The 23709-nt window shown below is 42.7% G+C and overlaps 1 protein-coding gene across 1 annotated transcript; it reads right to left on the bottom strand.

Moving 5' to 3' along the window:
- Nucleotides 1-6389: 6389 nt before the first annotated feature.
- On the bottom strand, nucleotides 6390-23222 carry LOC126980630 (uncharacterized). The gene is made up of 7 exons (XM_050830733.1): nucleotides 23212-23222; nucleotides 21955-22284; nucleotides 18171-18309; nucleotides 17118-17244; nucleotides 15775-15823; nucleotides 10500-10679; nucleotides 6390-9913 (listed from the first exon to the last, which is right to left on the bottom strand). Exons 1-7 carry the CDS (start codon nucleotides 23220-23222, stop codon nucleotides 8440-8442), a joined length of 2310 nt encoding a protein of 769 aa, XP_050686690.1. The 3' UTR covers nucleotides 6390-8439.
- Between the last annotated feature and the right edge of the window lie 487 nt (nucleotides 23223-23709).

Genomic DNA, 23709 nt, shown 5'->3' with positions numbered 1-23709 from the left:
AAAAAGAACAAGAAGAACAGTAAGAATAAGAACAAGGAAAAAAGAAAAGATGAAAAAGAAGAAAATAGAAGAAAAAACACGCAAAAAACAAGAACAAGAAGAAGAAAAACAAGAAAAAAGGAAAAGACGAAAAAGAAGATAATGATGAAAAAGAAAATCAAATATAAAATGAAAAAACTGAAGAGCAAGATAAAGGATACCAAATATCTACCCCCTCTATCCTTCATCCCTCCCTCCCTATCCCTTCTTTCCCTCCCTCGCCCTCTCACCCCTACCCCCCGCCCCCACCCCCCCACCCCGTTCCCAAGATCCATGCACACTACAAAGGTTTTTCAGCGCGTCCCTCGGCCCTGTGAAAATACGTGAGTCTGCCCATGAATTATTTAACGCCCGCTACAACAATATTTGGACAGGCCCCTCATCCTCCTCTGCCCGCCCCCTTCACGCCCTTCTCTTTCCTCCCCTTCTTTCCCTTCCCCTTCCCTTACTTCCCTGGTCGGTCCGCCCTGGGCTAACTATTTTCCCTTCCTTTCTTTCCCTCCCCTCTGACTCGCCTCCATTTCTCTTTTATCTTCTCTTTTCCCTTCCTTTCCTTCTCCTCTTTCCTGTTGTTCCACGCTTTTCTTCTTTTCTTTTTTCTATTTTCCCTTCTTTTCCTTCTCTTCTTTCTGACTCTTCTCCACTTTTTTATCTCCTATTTTTCCTTCTTTTCCTTCTCCTCTTTCCTACTCTACTCCACTTTCCTCTTCTTTTCTCTATTATTTTCCCTTGTTTTCCTTCCCCTCTTTTCTAACCTGCTCCATTTTTTCTCCTTTTCTCTTCTCTCTACTCTTCTCAACTCTGCTGTTCCCTCCTCTTTTCTTCCATTCTCTCTATCTATTTGAGTGTGTGTGTGTGTGTGTGTGTGTGTGTGTGTGTGTGTGTGTGTGTGTGTACAAAAATATGCAAATCCTCTTGAACGGCCGCCTAATCCTAGTGTAAATAATCGATCAATCTTCGTCTCTGCGTTACACTTACGAACGTCGTCACCCCTACAACGTAAAGTGGATGAATAAATAAATAAATAGATAAATGAGTATAGAAGTAGAGTAAATTTAAAGACGCACTGAAGAAATTGTTTATGGAGATTCTACCATAGCACTTAAAGGGTTACTACTACTACTACTACTACTGATATTATTTCTACTACCACTACTACAACTGCTACTACTATTACTATTATTACTACTACTACCATCACCACCACTACAACCTTTACCACTACTACTACTACTACTACTACCACCACCTACAGACCCACATTATAAACACTACTTAACCAAACTACCTATTTCCTACCACCACCACCACCACCTCCACCCCCACTCCGACGACTCCTAACAACCGGCAGCTACACTTAACGACCCTTACCCTAATTACAGCCTATAATTAGACCTTAACTACCCCGGCCCGCGCCTGCCCCGGTGAGTGACGACGCGAACGATTAGTGAGCTCGTAAATTACACCTTTTTGGGGGGAGAAAGGGAGAGTAAGGTAAAGAGGGAGGGGGAGGGGAAGGGAGGGGAAGGGAGGGAGGGGGAGAGGAGAGGGAAGGGTGAGTATATATAAAGTCTCTATTATGTTGGTGCGTAGTTTACTTTTTTTATATATTTTGCTATTTTCTTGATTTTTTTTTTAACATCAATATTTTTTTTTTATTTGCAGCTCCTCTAGAATTGCTTCATCTGTCTTTGTCACCTCTAATATCTCTCTCTCTCTCTCTCTCTCTCTCTCTCTCTCTCTCTCTCTCTCTCTCTCTCTCTCTCTCTCTCTCTCTCTCTCTCTCTCTCTCTCTCTCTCTCTCTCTCTCTCTCTCTCTCTCTCTCTCTCTCTCTCTCTCTCTCTCTCTCTCTCTCTCTCTCGCGCTCCACCCTTGATAATGAGAGGTGGTGACAGTGTGCTCAATTACCTGTGAATACCTGCATTTACCTCTCATTTTTACGGCAGCCTCCCCACGCGACTTCCTCAGGTGGGGGAGGGAGGAGGAGGAGGAGGAGGAGGAGGAGGAGGAAGGAAGGGAGGGAGAGGGAAGGAGAGAAGGGTTGAGGCCGGAAGCAAAAGTCTGTAGAATGTAGTGTGTGTGTGTGTGTGTGTGTGTGTGTGTGTGTGTGTGTGTGTGAGAGAGAGAGAGAGAGAGAGAGAGAGAGAGAGAGAGAGAGAGAGAGAGAGAGAGAGAGAGAATAAAAAATAAAGAATTGAGGAATATGAACTAAAATAAAAGAAATAGAGATGATTTTCGCAATCTTTAGTGATTAATATTTTTATGGTTCCTTTCCTCTTCGTATTTTAATTTGTTTATTATTATCATTAGTAGTAGTAGTAGTAGTAGTAGTAGTAGTTTTATTATTATTATTATTATTATTATTATTATTATTATTATTATTATTATTATTATTATTATTATTATTATTATTATTATTATAATTACTATTATTGTGATGATTATTATTGTTGATATCAATATTAGAGGTGGTAGTTGTGACAGATGTAGTAGTAGTGGTGGTAGTGGTGATAGTAGTAGTAGTAGTAGTAGTAGTAGTAGTAGTAGTAGTGATAAAAACAGTAGTAGTTAAAAAATTATCACTACCATAACACTTATAAGCCTTGCAAACCTAAAAATATAACAATATAAGTAAAACAATTATCTCCACCATAACTTATGAATTCCAAACTAAAGTAACGCACACGTGTACACCCTCCACGAGCCACGTATATGAGGGGCGTGTAAGTGATTTTTGGCTTCACCTCTGCTGACAAAACTCCGGGATAATGAGACGTAATGGATGGGAGGGAGGCACGCACCGCTCTCTCTCTCTCTCTCTCTCTCTCTCTCTCTCTCTCTCTCTCTCTCTCTCTCAGCTACAATGCCTATACACACCTTGCTATTCATTACATAAGACAAGAGGATGATATTATTTCCAGTAGCATTAAAAAATCTTTCATAGTAAAAAACAACTATAAAACATTAGAATGAGGCATAATCAGGCATTTGCTATCATTTTACACCTGCAAACTTTTAAAGAGATGTTTTCTACTGTGCTGAAAGAAAAATTTCCCTTGATATACACTGAACTTTGTCTTCGATAAAGAATGGTGGAATAATTATAATATACAAAGAGAACGAATCCCGCTATATACTTGTTTATCATAGATATAGCAACGTTTTCTATGTGAGTTATCAAAGAAAACGTTACTTTGATGGTAATCACTTATATAATTTCCCAAACTTAAGTTGAATTCATCGTGTACACACGTGCCCCTGCATGCCAGGATTCACGTCATTATGACATGACAGTCCTCTTCGACAGACCGACTTGATCGGCTCGGCTGACATCATCCGATAAAGTCGGTTTGTCGGTACCCTCGACAGGGGCCGTCACCCGACAAAGTCCATTGTCCCACCGCGGAGGAATAAAATCTTCAACAGCAAGTCATTATGAGTTACAAGTAATGTTGGGGGCATACGCTAGGCTGTGCGTGGCCTCGGTGCTCCTCTCCGTCACTCTGGACCTTCAGTCTGTGGCGGGAATTTAACTGACCCATTACCCCGGGACACGGGGCCAGTAAACCCAAGGTAGCACATGACAATGGTTATAAGTCTTGAGGGTATTGGAGGGAAAACTACTCTGCTTTAAAGGACATGGGGGTGTAACATGTATGGACATGTATGGCATTGCATTATACTGTTGTTGTTGTTGTTAAAGGGCTGTGACAGTCTTGTAGACCTATACTCACCTGGTACTGCCTTACGAAATGCTTGCAGAGTGGTGATTCTTAAAACTAACCCCCACTGTTGCTCAGGAAAACACATTTGAGAAGTATGAATACTCGGTGTGAGTGGACACGGGAGGGGGTGGCAAACAAGTCGGCCGCGATTCAAACGTCACCTGTGTTTGGGTTGTTGTGGGAGGTTGGGAGGAGTCGATCACCCCAGACTTCCGCCGACTGTTTTGATTAGGCATGATTTCGGCCCAAGAAATATCTCTTTTTCACAGGAAGTAATCTCTTAATTTCTTGCAGCACTTGCCGCTTATTTGTCTCTTTGGATATTAGGGAAAAATTGGTTCAAAATAATAATGCAGTAGGAGGCTTCCAATAAATTATGAGGCATCAGACAAATGAAAGTACAAAGCTTGTAACAACTTTCCCTGTGTATTTCAGTAAATCACACGTGGGCTACTATTACAAAAACTGAGGAATAATGTGCTGTACGGTGCATTGCAACATATCGTGTGAGGGATTTTATTAGAACTTGATAGACTTCTATATTAAAGCAGCCTGAGTTTGTGCCCCCTCCCCCCTTTTCTAGCAGGTAGTTAATTGTACTCTTTTAGCGGTAATACATGGCATGGACCTCAACTTCACATTTATCCGTACATAAACGATGATATAAAGAATGGGAGGTTTAATCCACACGTGTACTCGTCTGAGTGAGTCGGAGTCGTCTCTGCGGACACCTTGGGGCTCTATGAAGTACTTTAAGCACACACAGCACGCTACCATATTGCCTTGCCATCACAAATCACTTGCTCGTGAGTTATAAATTTCTATATATGGTCTGGGGAGGATATATTGTTTGTTGTTAGTGTTGGTTTAATGCAAAAAGAGACAAAAGAGATAGAAAAACAGATGGATGAGGGGTGAATGCGTGCGTGTATGCGTCTGACGTAGCCTACTCCCCATCAACTCGACAGCTTGTAAAAAGGAGATAAAAAAAACTGCATGACGGAGAGGACACAATGCAAAGGGTATATAGAAAAAGAAAAAGAAGAAGAGGAAGAAGAAGGAAGAGGAGGAGGAGGAGGAGAAAAAGGAGGAGGAAGAAGAAGAAGAAGAAAAAGAAAGAGGAGGAGGAGGAGGAGGAGAAGAAGAAAAAGAAAGCGAAGGAGGAGGAGGAGGAGGAGGAAGAAGAAAAGGAAGAAGGAGAAGGAGGAAGAGGAAGAAGGTTAACATGTGTGTCCTTGCATCCCTTGAACACAAAACTCAAAACGCAAATAACATCCTTCTCATCACTTCCCCGCGATTCCTTCACCTCCCCTGCGCCTCTCCACATGACCAAGAACACCTGTGGAAGAAATCAGCGGCCACCATTAGCGACTTACTTGGATTAACGCGGATTCTTAATTACCACGGGAGGAACTCACTCAGGTTCAGGCGCAGGTAAGAGAGTCCGAGCAAGGTCGTGACGTCATGGTAAAGGAGCCCAAGTGTAAAGGATCCCTCGATTGATGTAAAGTTGCTGTTATTATTAATGTTAGGGTTATTATTATTGTTGTTTTTGCTTTTGCTGTATGTGTATGATTGGGGTGATAAAGTTCTGATCGGTTACTTAGCCTTATATAAGTGTTTAAAGCAGCTTGCAAGGTATATAGAAAATGTATACGTGATATCATTTTTCAGTTTAGAATGGCTGTTTTATTGAATGTAGTGCAATTTCCGAAGTTCTTTAGTCATTTATTGAGGCTATATATGTCTCAAGGAAGGTCAGGGCATGCTATAACAGGTAAAAGGTATGCATTCATTTATACCTGTACGGGTGCCCTGCGCATTATCGTCAAGAAGATACCAGGTGGACGATGCGTGGTGTAACATATTCATGACTAAAAATAATAATAAAAATGATCATATATCAGCTTCAGACACCACAGCACTGCCACAATTAAGCCACTGAGCGGATGAATGGCTGATGTTTCTTCCGAGTCTATTATGCTATGCCTCATGACAAGAACACATAAACTATCCACAAGCTGCTGACTTTGCACCCACATCCTTTGCCTCTCTTCATGCACTCCACAATGATCCCAAGCCACAACTCACGCACCGAGGAGAAAAAATCTATTGAAGTTTAAATGCATAGACCACACAATGCTCTAACGCCTGCTTTGTGGCTGAGGCCTTGAAGATGTGTGTGGAGGGCCGTGTGAAGATCTGGGATGATGATGAAAAATAAAGAAAATAGAAATATCTGCTTGTCATGTCTCTCATCTCTCTAAGCAGGCACGTTGGAGACTAGCAGGAAGCAGTACCAGCAGAGACCAGTCAGACCACCATTTTCTATAACTAAATAAAGAGAGAAAGAAGACTACATGCGGGAAGATGATAAAGAAATAAAGAATCTCTGCTTGTCATGTCTCCCGTCTCTCCAAGCAGGCACGTCACAGGCAAGCAGGAAGCAGTATCACTCAGCAGAATGGGAGAAAAATATGAGAGAAGGATATATAAGCAGGAGGATGATAAAAAAAAATGCTTGTCATATCTCATCTCCCATAGCAGGCAAGACAAGCAGAAAACATTATCAGCAGAAGCCACATTTTCCTTAATATAAAGAAAGGGGGAATAATACCAGAGCGAGAGCTTTCTTTCTTTATAATTAAGCCATACAACTTATTTGGAATTAAACTTATAAATAAAGGTAAACAGATAAAAAATATATATTATATAATAAAGAGTTGAAAGAACTTTACTAGTTATAGCACCTGTATGATATTTACTTCCTTATGTAGATGAATGCATGAGTGAGGCTCCTTTTGTCTACCTCACACTCCTCCTCCTCCTCCTCCTCCTCCTCCTCCTTTGCCTTCTAACTCTTCCTCCACTCCTCCGCTCCTCCTCCTCCACACGGCAGTAACCAAAGAAGCATAAATAGTGCATCATATAGAATCAAAAGTTTGCATCTCCAGCAGTGAACAGAGAACATCGGACGCAACGCAAGCATCCGTACACCAGAGGAATGTCTTGAGATGCTACCTGTTGACTTGCCTTACTTACCAGCCACCCAGCGCCAGGGACAGGTGTGTTCCATCCAGGTAACCCCACGGACACGCCGCCACAGACTCACTCACTCACTCGTACCTAAACACTTTCTCGTGGTGTGAAGAAACAAATGTACAAATGCCATTAACCAGGATATAAACAAACACACAGGTACACATGCACAGGTACACACACACACACATACACACACATACACGCAGGAACCTTAGAAGTGAAACGGTATAAATTGTATGAAAAATGGTATGTTAACTTAGGTCTTTTGATTAACATGTGAAGTGCTGTGCTGGGAAGGGTGGTGGTGGTGGTGGTGGTGGTGATGGTGGTGGTGGTGGTGGTGATAGACTTATTTCAGACTGAGATAAATGAGGTAAAGTAGCACATAGAAATACTAACCAATAATTTCTTACATGACCAAGAAAGTTAAAAATATGGAAACAATAATAACACTGAACACAATTTCCTCGTTCGAGTTTTCAAGTCATGGAAGTATTGAGGAGTTTCACTATTTTTCAATCAAAACAAAAACACAAGCCATTTACAACACACTGACACCTAACAAGCCATTTACAATATTTCCTGACACCCAAAAACCTATTTATCAACACACTCTCTATGACCATCCACAATATTTGCCAATGATCACCCAACTTTTTATCAACACCACCACCAACACCATATTTCCACCACTCACCCACTCACACTCGCATCAACACAACACTTGCAATACTCATCATCATTAATCCAGCAGCTAACGCAGGCAAACGGGGAGGCATTTACAATATTTACGATACTCAAGCCATTTACAACACCACCCTCAGCACTGTACTTTGAACACTCGGACCCAGCGATGCTCCCTTCACTGTACACCTCCTCATGTCAGGTCGCTGTCTTGGGGTTGTGGATCAGGGTTTAGGATTGGATGCCCTTCATGACGTCACTTGGGATTGAACCTCCTCACCCTGACGTTCTAACCCACAAGATCACAGCGCCCCATCAATCCTGCGTTCACTACACTCGGCAACTCCAGCGACAACACAAGCAACAAGGCATTAGGACATTTCAACTCTGCACCTCTTCTGTCAGTGTCTCTTCAGGTCATTTTTCAGTAAACGTAAAAGTGTCCACTCGGAGGGCTGGGGGTCCATCACAGCAGGAACAGCGGCTGCAGCGAATGTGTCAGCAGCAACAGCAACAGTAACAGCATTTCCAGCAGCAGCCTGAGTGTGTTTCCCAAGGCGGGGCTCTCTCCCTCCCTCTCTCTCTCTCTTAGTGTGTGTGGGTCTTGTGTTCTAATAAATACATTAGTAGTAGTAACTTTAGTCGTGGCCTTTGGTGACTATTCCTTTGGACTCAAGTACATCACCTACATTACTCCATATTTGGTTGTATTTTGTTTGTTTTATAAGAAATATTCAACAATCAACATATCATTACCAACATCATTGCTTTCGTTTGTTTTCCAAGTGCCTGTGAATGATACTTTTTGCAGGGGTTTCGTTTTGTGTGTTCAAAATCAAATGTACGTTTTCTATGCACCTCTCATCCTATATAAGTTATGACTAGAACATATTAGCATCATTGTAGGTTAAGTACATTATATAGAACGGTGATAGGCTTTGGGTGTCATCAAATTTGCATGTCCCTTCGCTTGGGCACACGAAAGCTCATATGGAGAGAGTTCCCACGCATGAAGGGAGCCAGGTCGGCGCGGTTGAGGTTCTTGCGCCTTGGAAGAGTAAGATCACAGCGGATTATGTCTTCTCCCTCATCCTCCCGCAGACACTTGTCATCCAGGGTCTCGTGTGCCAGGTCCAGCCTAGAGAGGGTGAGATTGGACCTCTGTAGCACCCGCAGGTCTGTTTTGGAGGCCCTGAGGTCACTTTTTGAGGATCTAAGGTCAGATTTTGAGGCCCTGAGGTCAGACTTGGAAGCCCGAAGGTCAGATTTTGAGGCACGCAAGTCAGACCTGGAGGCTCGGAGGTCTGGCTTGGACGCCCGGAGGTCTTGTCTTGAGCCACGCAGGTCTTGTTTGGAGGCTCTGAGGTCAGACTTTGAGGCTCTGAGGTCAGCCTTTGAGGACCTTAGTTCAGACTTCATCAAGGCCCTGAGATCTGACTTGCTGGCCCTCATCTCAGCCTTGGACATCCTGAGGTCAGACTTGGATGAGTGGAGGTTGTTTCTGCAGTCCCTTAGGTCCCCTTTTGACCCATGGAAGTCGGCGTTGCAGTTCTCTGCCGGGCTCGGTGCCACCTTCCTGACGGTCAGCTGCGTCATGGCCCGGGACACAGAGCCATTACACAGCTTCTCCCACGGCTTGGCCACCGCGGAGCAGAGCATCGCGGGGTCATACTGAGTCAGGGAGGGTCGGCGGCCACCACTGATGTCAGCATAGTCATCCCAGGACATCACACTGGCAGCATCACCTCCGTCATAAGAGTCAGAATGACACAGTCGCTGATTTTCAACTCTGGACTCCTCACAGTCATGGCAGGACACACCACTGTCCACATCGGAGTCCCTTACTCCTCCCTCCTCCACCATGGGCCGCTGAGACTCTGCCAAGGGCCGCAGGATGTCATGAAACTGCTGTGCTGGGTCCTGGATGTACCGCGCATCATCCAGCACCAGGGATGTGCGTCGGAGGGCTCGGTTGGGCTGCTGGTGGTGGAGGGAGCGCAGCGTCTCCTCCATGTCCACACTCAAGTGCTGGCCTTTACTCCTCCTCCGTCTGCTTGATGGGACAACAACGGTGGTGCTTGCCTGCTTCTGTGTCTGCTTCTGCTGGTGCTGCTCCTCCGGGATGGTGGAGTGGCACAGCGGAGGCACGACCAGGCTGCTGTACCCATCAGTGAACGTTGGGCTGCTGCTGGAGTCGCTGGAGTAGGCCGAGTCGCCGTGGTCTGTCTCTGGGAGTGGGTAGAGGTGCTCCGTGGAGGGTGGGAAGGAGGAGCTGTAGGTGTGGGGGTCGTACACTTGGCCGTAGTCTGTGGTCTCCTCCTCCTCCACATCCTCCAGGGACTCGCCGATGATGGCAGGGCAGATGGGGAGTGGTGTGGTCATCCAAGGGTGGTTCAGACAATCATCTACTGTCATTCTGTCACTGCAAGAAGGAGGGGAGGTCAGTGGGCTGTGTGGCTGGTCTGTGAGAGTGTTCGACCGCAGTCACTCATCTCTGCGTTGGTATCAGTGTTGTCTACAATTTATAAAGAGCTTGTCATGGCAGAACAGGAGTAATAAGAATTCTATTATAAGGGCTACAGTTTAATTGGTAAAATCACAGTAAACTAATCTTTAAAAAGTCATAAACTGCAATAAAGATACATTCTCAGAAAATGTAATTATAAAGCATGATAACAAATTTACATTATTACATCAAGCACACAAAAGAACATCTCAAAATATGACTTAATGCAAATATATACATTGCGTAACTAAGAGGAAACAAGGATACTTATAATCTGAAGCTTTCTAATAACTGGAAAAAGAAAAAAGTATGCAGGACTCAGACACTCACATCAGTCCATATAAGAGTCATTTATAACTTAGCCTCAGTGACAATTGAAAATGAAACCCAATAAAAATATAAAAAAAATGCAATCAAACACACACACACACACACACACACACACACACACACACACACACACACACACACACACACACGAAAAAAATCACAGGACACCTACCTCGGTTTTTTGACAAGAAGGCTACAGATGAAGTCCTTCGCATCCTCGGAAATGTCTGTAAACAGCTCATCGGGGAAGTCCACCTCGGCCTGCGTGATGCTGACAAAGGTCTCCTGGTCTGTGTCGCCCCCGAAGGGTGTGCAGCCCGTCAAGAACACATACGTCAGCACTCCCACCGACCTGGAAAGGGAAGGAAGACGCGTTAGGATTGGTGGGTATGGGACTGATTTTCTTTTTCTTATACAACAAAGGAGGCGGCTCAAGGGAAAGAAAAGGAAACAAAAAACTGGCTGGTACTTAAATGGATGAATTTCCTGATGAGAGAAATAAAAATCGTGGGAACAAGGATGAGTAGATTGTGGAGAAGGATAATAAGGAAGAAATGACAAGCAGACATGAATATAGGAATTGTAGGAATGGGAATGACTGGATTTTGCAATGACAGGAATGAAAATTGAGGAATATAGGAATTGTAGGAATGGGAATGACTGGATTTTGCAATGACAGGAATGAAAATTGTGGGAATAGGGATAAGCAGATTGAGAAGGATGAGGAGAGAGAAGGAATGACAAGTAGGAATGAGTAAATGAAACAAAAGGCATATGAAAGTCTAAGGAGAGAAGTAAGAAGGAGTAGGATTTCTCATTCTAAAATATGAACAGTAGTAAAAAAATTCATGCAAGAAAAAATATCAATAATTAATGTTATCATATTTAGTGTGTGTGTGTTGGGGGAGGATGAGAATGGAGGTGTGTCTATCACTTCCAAGGCAGCGTCAGGTTGTCAGAAAGTTAAGTGGTTATATTAGTGTGTAATTGATGTGTCAGTCAAATATCTTACTTGCATCAGCCATTAACACACACATGCATTAGGGATGAGGAGTTGTGTGAATTAAAAACGTCAGTAATGAAGATAAGATGGAAATTAAGATGTGAAGCCATGGCTCACAAAAAAAGACCAGCTCCTTAACACCCAGGGCCATGTTTGAGCCAGACACGCCAGTCGGGGTATTAAGAAATGTGAAATTATGGCTCAAAAGTTGTATCACACGCTGTAAACATGAAGATTAGTAAGGAGCCAGACTGCTACGCTCTATCAGAAAGCAACAAGGTCGGGATATTATGCTCGCAAGACTGTAAAAATATAGTTGCTTGAGTTTTGGAAGAGGCTGCATTATCAAACCCTTAATTGAGAGCTAAACATGAAGATTAGTAAGGAGCCAGACTGCTATGCTCTATCAGAAAGCAACAAGGTCAGGATATTATGCTCGCAAGACTGTAAAAATATAGTTGCTAGTGTTATGGATGAGGCTGCATTATCAAACCCTTAATTGAGAGCTAAATGCATGCCGTAAAAGTGATAAATGAGAGTGTGACAAGCGTGCCCATAAATTCACGCAACAGCAACAACCTGAGGGCAAGGCGGCCATCAGGAGCAGCATGGATAGAGAGGGATAGATAGAGATAGATAGAGATAGAGCAGTGTGGTTAGAGAGGGATAGATAGAGATAGATAGGGATATAGCAGCATGGATAGAGGGATAGATAGAGATAGATTGGGATAGATCAGCATGGATAGAGGGATAGACAGAGATAGATAGGGATAGATGAGCATGGATAGAGGGATAGATAGAGATAGATAGGGATAGATCAGCATGCATAGAGGGATAGAAAGAGATAGATAGAGATAGACCAGTGTGGATAGAGGGATAGATAGAGATAGATAGAGATAGAGCAGTGTGGATAGAGGGATAGATAGAGATAGAGATAGATTATGCATTATAGATATCACACTGCTGCCTGACTCACATCCTGCACATTCTGAAGTATTACATAATGTTTTCCCGACGCTCTAACACTACAGCTGTTATTATATAGAAAAAAAACAATCTATAGTATATGGATAATGAATAATACAGGATAATGCACATAACAAACACTGCTTTTCAACCTATGTGATATTCTGTACATTATTGATCATTATATATTTTCAACGCCACTCTTACTTTACAACTTATTATTATTATGTACAAAAAAAGAAATTGTAGTATACATTTATCCCTCCGTCTCTCTATCCAACTCCCTACCTATCTATATATCCACCTAACTTTGTATCTATCTGTCTATCCCTTTAAGCACTCAACTAACATACAATACTTTTTTTTTCTTTCCCGGAGCAACGCCACAGATAGGTATTCTTGCTCTCTTATTATTATCATTATAGTGCAGAAAAAAATGGAACTGTCGCATCTGCTCTCATTTTTACCCTCCCATTCTTTCCCTACTACTGGTCATTTAACATACACCCAAAAATATACCAGTGTTAGGTTTCATCATCTTCCCTATTGCTGTGCTCCTACTCCTGCTATCATTAAACTAAAACCTGCCTTATCAGTTCCAATCACTCCCTTCAACTTCTCTTATCCTGCTCCTGTTGCTATGTTCATTATACTGTAGGTTTCTTTCTCATTTTTCCTTCTCCTGTCATCCCTGTTACCCTATCCCTGTTGCTGTGCGTACATAAACAGCTGCATCATCACTCCCCATTATCCTAAAAGCACCATTACTCACATATATTTACGTCAGAGGGCGACATGCAACCCTTCACGCCATGACCTATTAAAGTCTGTGGGCGGCGAATGAATGCATGCGTAACGTTGCAGCTGATTGCTCTAAATAGGACAGTCACCGGGAAAATAATATGATGATTGTAACCACAGCAGGCATGGCCGATAAGGATCTATGCCAAGGCTGAACCAACAAGTAATGCTTAATGGTGGCCAGACTGCCTTAACTCAATGGTGTGAGTCAAGTGTTAATGGTTATCACACTCACCCTGCCTCTGCCATGTGCCCTGTCCCCTTCTCTCCCTGCCTCCTCTCCCTGCCTCTGTCCTATCCCTGCTTTCCTTCTGCCTCTTCTCATCTCTGCCTCCTTCTTTCCTTCCCTCCCTGCTTCCTTCCTTCCCTGCCTCTGTTCCTCCCTGTCTTTCTCCCTTCCTTCTTCCCTTCCTGCCTTCCTCCTGTCTCTATCTCTCTCTGCTTCCTTCCCTCCTTGTTTTCCTTCCCTGCCTCCCTCCCCCTCCTCCCTGTCAGCCATTGTGTCCATTCTCACCATGACTAAGATGTAAATTATTTTCATCCCAAAGTGTCCTCACTGTTACCAACTGACACAGCATTAGTCTGGCCAGTTGGGCTTGTTGTTTATTGTGTTTGCTGGGGCGGGTTGTCTGAGGGCTGGGATGGGGGGGTGGGGGGTGGGGAGGGATGGGGTAATCATGGTACATTCACGACAGACTCAAGAAAACGTCGAGTGTCCATTCAGGGCCATTTTATAACAAGCCGGGTAAAATGTTCCTGGTTGTTTAATCATTTATTAGTATGGCTTTAGGGTTATGTAAGGTTTGGGCTGATAAAACTTTGAGTAGTGTTTTTGTCTTATAGTAAAGGAAGCAGCTCAAGGGCAAAAACGAAGACAAAACAGAAAAGCCCACTAAGAATTGCTCCTCCAGTGGAAAATAGAAGTGCGGCCAAAGGAGAGGTCAATTTCGGAGGGTGAGGTGTCTTGATACTCCACCCATCCTTGCCCCCAGATGCATTTTACAACAAGGCAGATAAAAGTTTCCTGGGTGTTAACTGTCACTTTTTGTATTCCTTAAGTAATATTAGGTGTGGTTTGATGGAGCTTTGAGCAGTCTGCACATCCCTGAACTCATATGCATTTTTCCAACAACTCGGATAAAGTTTTCCTCTACACTAATTGTCACATATTACTATTGCCTTAGGGTTACATAAGGTTTGAAGGATGAAATTGTGAATAGTCTACACATCCCTGCACACATATGGGTTTTATAATACACAAGATGAAATTTTCCTGGATGTTAAGTGTCACGCATTAGAGGTATGTGAGGTGCGAGTTGATAAAAATTTAGGTGGTCTGGATTTCCCCTTACTGCTGACTCGTTCCTACTTTCACTAGTACTTTCAAAATCAATAATCATCTGGCTTTCACACAGGTAGTAATGATCATTCCTTTCTTAACAGCCAACGAGGCGGCTCAGTATCACAACAAGAACTGAGAAAAGATACCAAGCAGGAGTTCCCAAAAACATGTTCATTTGAGGACGGAAATATGTCTGGATACTCCCAACTTGAAAGCGTTAAAATATAGAGAAAGTTTAGGTTATATTACATTGATCTAAACACTACAGAAAGGCCTTAGATATAGAGTAGGAGAGTATCACGCAACAGAGCCATCACAGACTAAGGCAGTGTTACGTTGATCTAAACACTACAAAAAGGCCTTAGATATAGAGTAGGAGAGTATCACGCAACAGAGCCATCACAGACTAAGGCAGCATTACGTTGATCTAAACACTACAAAAAGGCCTTAGATATAGAGTAGGAGAGTATCACGCAACAGAGCCATCACAGACTAAGGCAGCGCTACACATGGTTTAAAATAGCTTCACATACCAAACCAGGAACAAAAAAGCAGATTCAGCGGAAGATATAAATTAAAAGGCGTCACTATCGCTTAATAATTACCAGGGAAAAGAAAGCACACCAAGCAGGAAAGGATATTGATTAAGGAGTCAAAATGGCTTAATAACCTATACCAGGAAAAAAAAAGCAGATTAAGCAGAAGATATCAATTAAAAGGAGTCACAATCACTTACTAATTACCAGGAAAAAGAAAGAAGGGAAAGCAGGAGAAGATACCAATTAAAAGGAGTCACAATCACTTACTAATTACCAGGAAAAAGAAAGAAGGGTAAGCAGGAGAAGATACCAATTAAAAGGAGTCACAATCACTTACTAATTACCAGGAAAAAGAAAGAAGGGAAAGCAGGAGAAGATACCAATTAAAAGGAGTCACAATCACTTACTAATTACCAGGAAAAAGAAAGAAGGAAAGCAGGAGAAGATACCAATTAAAAGGAGTCACAATCACTTACTAATTACCAGGAAAAAGAAAGAAGGGAAAGCAGGAGAAGATATCAATTAAAAGGAGTCACAATCACTTACTAATTACCAGGAAAAAGAAAGAAGGGAAAGCAGGAGAAGATATCAATTAAAAGGAGTCACAATCACTTACTAATTACCAGGAAAAAGAAAGAAGGGAAAGCAGGAGAAGATACCAATTAAAAGGAGTCACAATCACTTACTAATTACCAGGAAAAAGAAAGCAGGGTAAGCAGAAGACATTGATCAAGGACTCCCATCACGTACCGAGAATTAACCAAGAAAACAGCCAACCAATTAATTCCTCACTCACCACATGTCGGTCGCTAAGCTGATGGGCTCAAAGTTGATGACCTCAGGCGCTGCAAGAAAGAATGTCTGTATGAATAATTCCGGCGATGGTGCGAATGACAATGATGACAGTGATGATGTGAGGCGATGATGATGTAAAGGCACCATATATAGACATCATTAAGACACACGCACACACGTACACACACACACATATCCCCCACCCCAAAAAACACACACACACACACACACACACACACACACACACACACACACACACACACACAGTCAGAGAAAATTATACACTGAAATGAATAGCTTAAGAAGAGGAGGAGGAAGAGGAAGATAAGGAAGAGAAGGATGAAAATAAAAGGAAAAGAGAGGACAAGGTAGAGAAACTGAAGTAAGAGGAGAAGAATAAGAGGATGACAACCCTAAAAGCTATGAAATTTAAAGAGGAAAGAGGGAGAAGGAGGAAGATGCAGAGGAAAATGAGAAGAAAAAAGAGGAGGAGGAGGAAAATAAGCAGAAGCAGGAAGATGAGGATAAGAGGAAGAGAAAACTAAAAACTATAAAATTTGAGGAGGAATAAAAAAAGGAGGAAAATGAGAAGAAAATAGAGAAGGAGGAGAAGGAGGAGGAATACAAGCTGAGGCAGGAAGAGGAGGAAAAGAGGAAAAGAAAACTAAAAACTATAAAATTTGAAGAGGAATAAAAAAAGGAGGAAAATGAGAAGAAAAAAAGAGTAGTGGAAGAGAGGAAGAGAACACTAAAAACTATAAAATTTGAAGAGGAATAAAAAAAGAAGAAAATGAGGAGAAAAAAGAGGAGGAGGAGAAGGAGGAGGAATACAAGCTAAAGCAAGGAGATGAAGATAAGAGGAAAGGAACACTAAACCCATAAAATTTAATGTGCCAAGAGGTGAGACGAAGGAATGGAAATGACGCACCAGGCAAACAGTGAGGTATATAAAGGTAAGGTACACACACATACGTACACACTCATCCTCAAACATGAACACTTCCACGACCACTAACTCACAAACACACAGGTGGGAGGTGGGGAGCCTAAGAACCCATTACCAGAAGAGAGAAATGTTGCCCGATCGTCGTACTCGGCCGCTTATATTTCCCGACTTCCTGCCCCCAAACTGTCTTCTGGGCTCCAATCAGGAAACTCATTTATAGTTATCGTTAAAAGAGCTAGACCCTCACACTCCTCTAGACACTCACAAGGTTCTTTTCAGTTTAGTCCTCATTCATCCTGTACATCCAATCACTCACAAATATAGTAAGTCTAATTCTTACTCGTTTTCTCTCTTATCCCATTCAAGGTGGCGGACAAGCTCAGTGGCTGTACACTCACCCACATAGTCTGGCGTGCCCATGATCTGAGTGATTTCCGTGCCTTGGGAGATGACGCGTGACAGGCCAAAGTCGACCAGCTTGACGCCAGCTTCCGGAGAGTCGCCCATCATCACCAGGTTCTGCGGCTGTGAGGGGAAGGTGGAGGTGAATGATTGGTGCTTGGAGCGTAGGAGAACTTAGTGGGTGATGTTGAAAAGAAAGGAAAAATGGATGATGTTGAGAGTGTAGGAAAAATGAGTGATGTGGAAGAAAGACTAGATGGTGGTGAGAGTTTTTTAAGTGGAATATGTGATGTTTAGAAGCAAAAAAAAAGAAGAAAGAGAAAAGAGAGAAGATGAAGAAAGGATAGGAAAAAAGACTGGATGGTAATGAGAGTTTTTAAGTGAAATGTGTGATGTTTAGAAGCAAAAAAAAGAAAAGAAAAAAGAAAGAGGAAAGACAGAAGATGAAAAAAGGACAGGAAGAAAAAGGGGTGATATTTGGAGTGCAGGAAAAAAGGGACATATTATAACAAAGAAGGAATGGGTGATGCTGGAAGTAGTATATAAGAAATTGATCATGTTTAAAAGAAAGAAAAAAAATGGTTGATGGTGGGAATGCAAGAAGAATGGGTGATGTTTGGAAAAAGGAATGGTTGATGCTGGGAATGCAAGAAGAATGGGTGATGTTTGGAAAAAGGAATGAGTGATGCTGGGAATGCAAGAAGAATGGGTGATGTTTGGAAGGAATGAGGGAGGTTGTGAATGTGAGAGGAATGAGGAATGTTGTTTGTCTTATATTTGGGTTGATGATACTAAAAGGACGGTGTTTGTCTTATTTTACATGGTCACTGACTCGGTGTGTGTGTGTGTGTGTGTGTGTGTGTGTGTTTATCAAATGTACATGTTGCATATTTTAAGGTCTTGTCCCTCATAAGCATAATATTACTCAACACACACACACACACACATTACGCAGTCATGCTTAAGTATTTTCTTTCTATTTGAGTTAGTTTTATTCTCTCTCTCTCTCTCTCTCTCTCTCTCTCTCTCTCTCTCTCTCTCTCTCTCACCTTAATGTCTAGATGGGCCAGGTTGTGGGCGTGGAGGAACGACAGTCCGCGGAGAACTTGCCTCAGGAGCACCCTCACCTCGGCCTCAGGGAGCGACACGGCCTCATCCAGGAGACGCTGAAGGTCCCCGCCCACGGCACTGCAAGGAGGGGAGAGATGTTGGTGAGGTGGAAGTGAATGATGTACCAAAAGGAAACTAATAACACGAAGGGGAGAGCCATTGATGAAGATGAGGGGGACTGCGATCCGAAAAAAAAAAGGGAAAAGCCATAGGAGTGAAGTAAGGAAGAAGCTATTGACATGAAGGAAAGAGTTATTGAAAGGAAAAGGAAAATGGACTGATATACTAAAGGAAACTATTAATACGAAGGGGAGAGGCACTGGTGGTGAAGGGACTGCCGTACGATATAAGGAACCATTGATATGAAAAGAAGAATTGAAGAGCAAGAAAAGGATTGAAAGGAGAAAGAAACCAATTAATACGAATAGGAGGGACGCTGAAATGAGGAAGAAATGGAATAATGTACGAAAAGGGACTAGTGACATGACAAAAAAGGTATTGAAATGACAAGAAAAGGAGTGATGTGCGAAAGGAAACTATTGATACGAAGAAGAGAAGCACTGATAAGGTAGACACAGATTGGTATATAAGAGGAAGGTATTGATATGAAGACGAAGGACTGATGAGGGAAAGGAAACTATTGATACGAAGAAGAGAAGCACTAATAAGGTAGACACAGATTGGTATATAAGAGGAAGGTATTGATATGAAGACGAAGGACTGATAAGGAAGACACAGACTGGTATATAAGAGGAAGGTATTAAAATGAAGAGGAGGCACTGATGAGGGAAAGAGGGACGGAGATACGAGAGGAAGCAGTTAACGCGAAGGGAGGAGGGACTGACACGAGCAAGAAAGGGATTGATGATACGAAAGGGAACTTGAAGAATTGATTAGGAAGAAAAAGACTAATCCACGAAAAGACTCTAAAAACATGAAGTGGAGAGGCAAGGATATGCGCTAGAAAGTAGAAAGGAAGAGGAAAACAAAAAAAACAAAAAAAAAAATGAAAAAAGGAGTGAGAAATAAGTTAAATGGCTTGAAGAGGAAATAATATGAAGGGGCCGAGGAACAGCAAAGAGCAGGAAAGTATTTTTAAGTTCAATGAACCAAAAGTACAACGAACTGACGGGGGGAAAAAAATTAAACTAAATGCGGAAAGGAAAAAGCAATATAACAAAGGGAAAAGTTATGTAAGGAATGGAAATTGTGTTGAAACGAAAGGAGAGTGAACTTCCTTTTTGTAGGCGAGAGAAAGAGAAAAACCCGAATAATATGACTACGAGAGAGAGAGAGAGAGAGAGAGAGAGAGAGAGAGAGAGAGCAGAGAATAAACCTATTATGTCCACAGCACAAAGACATTCCAAGTCATTACTATTTGTTGAAGTGAGCGAGTTTACATTAAAAGAAACTCAAAGAAAAGAGAGAAAAAAAATAAAGATCGAGTTTTATATAATATGCTGCATAATACCCCTCCCCCCACCCCCCCTACCCCTCCTTGTGTGTGTGTGTGTGTGTGTGTGTGTGTGTGTGTAGGGGTTGCTGGGGGAGGTGTATGTGAAGGGAGGGGCATATAGGTGTGTGTGTGTGTGTGTGTGTGTGTGTGTGTTGCGTGAGAGGTGTACACGCATACCTCGGTCTGTTTAATGTGCGTGCGTGCGTGGGCAAGTATATTAACCCTCGACACCACCATCTCCTCTTCCTCCTCCTCCTCCTCCTCTTGTTCCTCTTTCTCTCTCTCCCTTCGCAGCAACATATTTCCCTGCAGTTGCCAGATGAAAAAAGGATAACAAGTGGGAGGGGGGAAGAAACAAAGATAGAAACAATTAAGAAAAAAAAAGGGAGAAATATGTGAAAGGCTGTGCTATTTGTTTTCGCTAGGTCCAAGAATGTGGCGATGATTGCAAAGCTTATAATTATCTTTACTATTCACTCAACTATTATTATTATTACTATTATCATTATTACTATTATTATTATTTTGAAAGACGTAATATTGTATGACTTAAGGGGGGTCTTGTTTGTTTGTTAAATAGAAAATGATTGATAGGTTGTAGTAGCAGTAGTAGTAGTAGTAGTAGTAGTAATAGTAGTAGTAGTAGGAGGAGGAGGAGATTGTTGTTGTTGTTGCTGTTGTCAAGGCGGTTCGTTTTAATTCGTTGCTCTTATAAGGGAGTCAGGCGATGTGAGTAGAGAGAGAGAGTGAGAGAGAGAGAGGCTGTACGTACTGTGGTCACGTGCTAGCCTCTCTCTCTCTCTCTCTCTCTCATAACACTGACCATTCACATTTTCTTTCTCCTTATTCTGTGCCTGGTTTGTTTTATCATAATTAGAGAGAGAGAGAGAGAGAGAGAGAGAGAGAGAGAGAGAGAGAGAGAGAGAGAGAGAGAGAGAGAGAGAGAGAGGTGGAGTGAGGGGATAATGACTCAGAGAAGATTAAATAAAAGAAGAAAAAAAAATACCGTACGGGGTGGATATATATGGATGCAAGTTGAATTTTGGAATGAGGAGGAGATGAAAGGAAATACCTGAGTTTTCACGCCTAGGTGGTGGTGAGGGTGGTGGCAAGGGTGGTGGTGGTTGTGGTGGTGGAGGAAAGCTAAATATGGAAAGGGACTTGGTTGAGAGAGAGAGAGAGAGAGAGAGAGAGAGAGAGAGAAATATTTGAAGGATGACGTGGAGAAGTACTGTATATGTGCAGGGAAGCGTGAGGAGGAGGAGGAAGAAGAGGAGGAAGAGGAGGAAGAAGAGAGGGCATACCTGAGAGAGGAGGAGAGTAGTGCACCTGAGAATGAAACTTAATCAAGGTAAGAGAGCCCAGGTCACCCCCAGAATATAAATTTATATCTATTTTTTTCTTCCAGCTCGCGTCCCGCATTTTCTTCCTCGCATTATCTCCGAAGGAACCCGTTTTTCATCTTTCACAGCGTCCCCCGCAGTGCAGACTTTCTCTCTCGTTGTTTATTGAGTCAAATAAAAAAATATATATAATGAAATTCCGCTTGCAATTCAGCAAACGCTTTTTTTCTTCATCTTCTTTTTTCTTTATTTCTTGTCCTCGACTTTCCTTTACCAATGATTTTTTGTTTTGTCGGCAAATAAAACGGAAAGTACTCATCGTAACTTGTCTTTATCATGGCAAACTATTTTTCTTTTCATTTTCATATCTATTATCATTCTCCAGCGGGATGATAGTTGAGGTGACTCTTGAGCGAAAGACAGACGGACAACGATATGAATAAAGAAAACAACAAAAACACCGCACCCACACCATATATACCACAACACCGCCACATCCACCACCGTGCCAGCATACCCACTCCTATCCACCACCATAACACCAAACAAGGACTACACCACCGCCATACACCCTATACCCTTCGTCCCCTCATAACGAGAGTAGGATGATGTGTAGTCTGAGCGGCCCTCGTGCAGGCGACGAGAGCATGGCGAAGAAAGGAGCAGAGAAACGGACAAACAGATGCCATCACCCCGCGCCCCACAGTACTGACACGGCAGCAATGAAATGAGCATGAAAGGGAGTGATATATGAGAGGAAACTATTAAGACGAGGATGAAAGTTATTGATGAGCAAAAAGAGACTGATAGACGAAAGGAGGAGAGTTACTGATGAACAAGAAGGGATTGATTTGTTATTACGAAAGGAAACATTTAACACGAACAGGAAAGGCATTCATAGGAGGGACTGAAGCGTCTACTCACAACTCGAGCAGGATGATGTACTCGGTGCGTGTCTGGTAGACCTGGTAGAGGCGCACGATGTGGGGGTCCCGCAGGCCCAGAAGCAGTACCGCCACCTCGTGCCGCGCCTCGCCCTCCAGACGCCGCCGCCGCACGTACTTGGCGGCGTACACCTGGCCCGTGGCGCGGTGGCGGGCGCGACGCACGGCAGCGAACTTGCCCCTGCAGGAATAAAAAGGAGTGTTAGCTGCGCCGGGGAAAGGGAATGCATAGGTTGAGCTTTTACTAGATATATCAATAATACTTTTTTTTTTGTTTGTTGTTTTTGTTTTTGTTTTTACTGTGGAGAAACTATTTCGTTATTCATGTCAATAGAACAATGAATGAATATATAAGTAAAACAGTGAGGATGAGAGCTAGTTTCACACCGGAAATATACTGGCTCTTCACTAAAACTATATGTGAAATAGTAAAGGTCACTGAGGTTCACTGGGGAAAGATGTAGCTATTGCAACGAGGATGGTATTGTTGTTTTGTTGTTGTTGTCAGTTGAGAGTTGTCCTTAAATATACAAATGAGTTAGTTCCCACGGAAAGACAATAGGAAAAGTTAACTCCAAAACATGAAGTGAATAATAAAGGGAAATCAATACTCTGAGAAAGAACAGACAACCTTAATGTTACCTGCCAACCTTAATTTCCCTCCTCCTCCTCCTCCTCCTCTTCACACATCCTTACACCCATCCTTCAGCTTCCCCTGCTAAATATAATTATCGTCTATCCATTTCTAGTTTGGCTTTCACCGCGTCCAAAAATAGGAGAATGATGAGACGCTTTGTGTTCCATATTCATGTGTCATTACGAGGCTTAGTCCTCCTCCTCCTCCTCCTCCTCCTCCTCCTCCTCCTCCTCCTCCTCCTCCTCCGCCTCCGCCGCCGCCTGCTTAACATAAACAAATAAACAGACTTGATATTTTCCCTCTCCATCTCAAAATGAAGAAAATTAAAAGAAAATAGAATAAAATAGAACCCAAACGAACAATCAAATAACAAAATAAGGAAGAAAACTGAAAAAAAAGAAAGATACGAAGAAAGCAAAGGAAAGAATACATTTAGGAGGGGAAAGGATGCTCGAGAGAGAGAGAGAGAGAGAGAGAGAGAGAGAGAGAGAGGTCACTCACGATCATCACCCACCTCGCTCAGCCTTGGCCGGCCCACACCTCGCTATGAATTATGCAAACGTTCATCACCACACTCTCCACGTCACCACCACCACTCACGCCGACACCATAACACCATGACACCACCATACCAGCATACCCATACCATACCACCACCACCATAACACTATACCAACACCACCATACCAGCATATCCCACACCACCACCACCATAACACTATACCAACAAACACCACCATACCAGCATACCCATACCATACCACCACCACGATAACACTATACCAACACCACCATACCAGCATACCCACACCACACCACCACCATCATAACACTATACCAACAAACACCACCATACCAGCATACCCCACACCACACCACATAACACTATACCAACAAACACCACCATACCAGCATATCCCACACCACACCACATAACACTATACCAACAAACACCGCCATACCAACATACCCACACCACACCACCACCACGATAACACTATACCAACAAACACCACCATACCAGCATATCCCACACCACACCACCACCACCATAACACTATACCAACAAACACCACCATACCAGCATACCCATACCAT

This window comes from Eriocheir sinensis, chromosome 44 (assembly GCF_024679095.1).
Source record: "Eriocheir sinensis breed Jianghai 21 chromosome 44, ASM2467909v1, whole genome shotgun sequence".
In the NCBI taxonomy this organism is placed as follows: Eukaryota; Metazoa; Arthropoda; class Malacostraca; order Decapoda; family Varunidae; genus Eriocheir; species Eriocheir sinensis.
Note: the sequence above shows the minus strand (reverse complement) of the source record. Positions and strands in the feature narration are given on the sequence as shown.

Bases quoted from the DNA above. Each gene is read 5' to 3' on its own strand.
- LOC126980630 (XM_050830733.1), bottom strand. The intron at 18,310-21,954 runs GTGAGTAGACGC...CCCTCCTTGCAG, and splicing joins TACATCATCCTGCTCGAGTT to TGCCGTGGGCGGGGACCTTC. The intron at 10,680-15,774 runs GTGAGTGAGGAA...TTCCCTTTCCAG, and splicing joins AGCTTAGCGACCGACATGTG to GTCGGTGGGAGTGCTGACGT.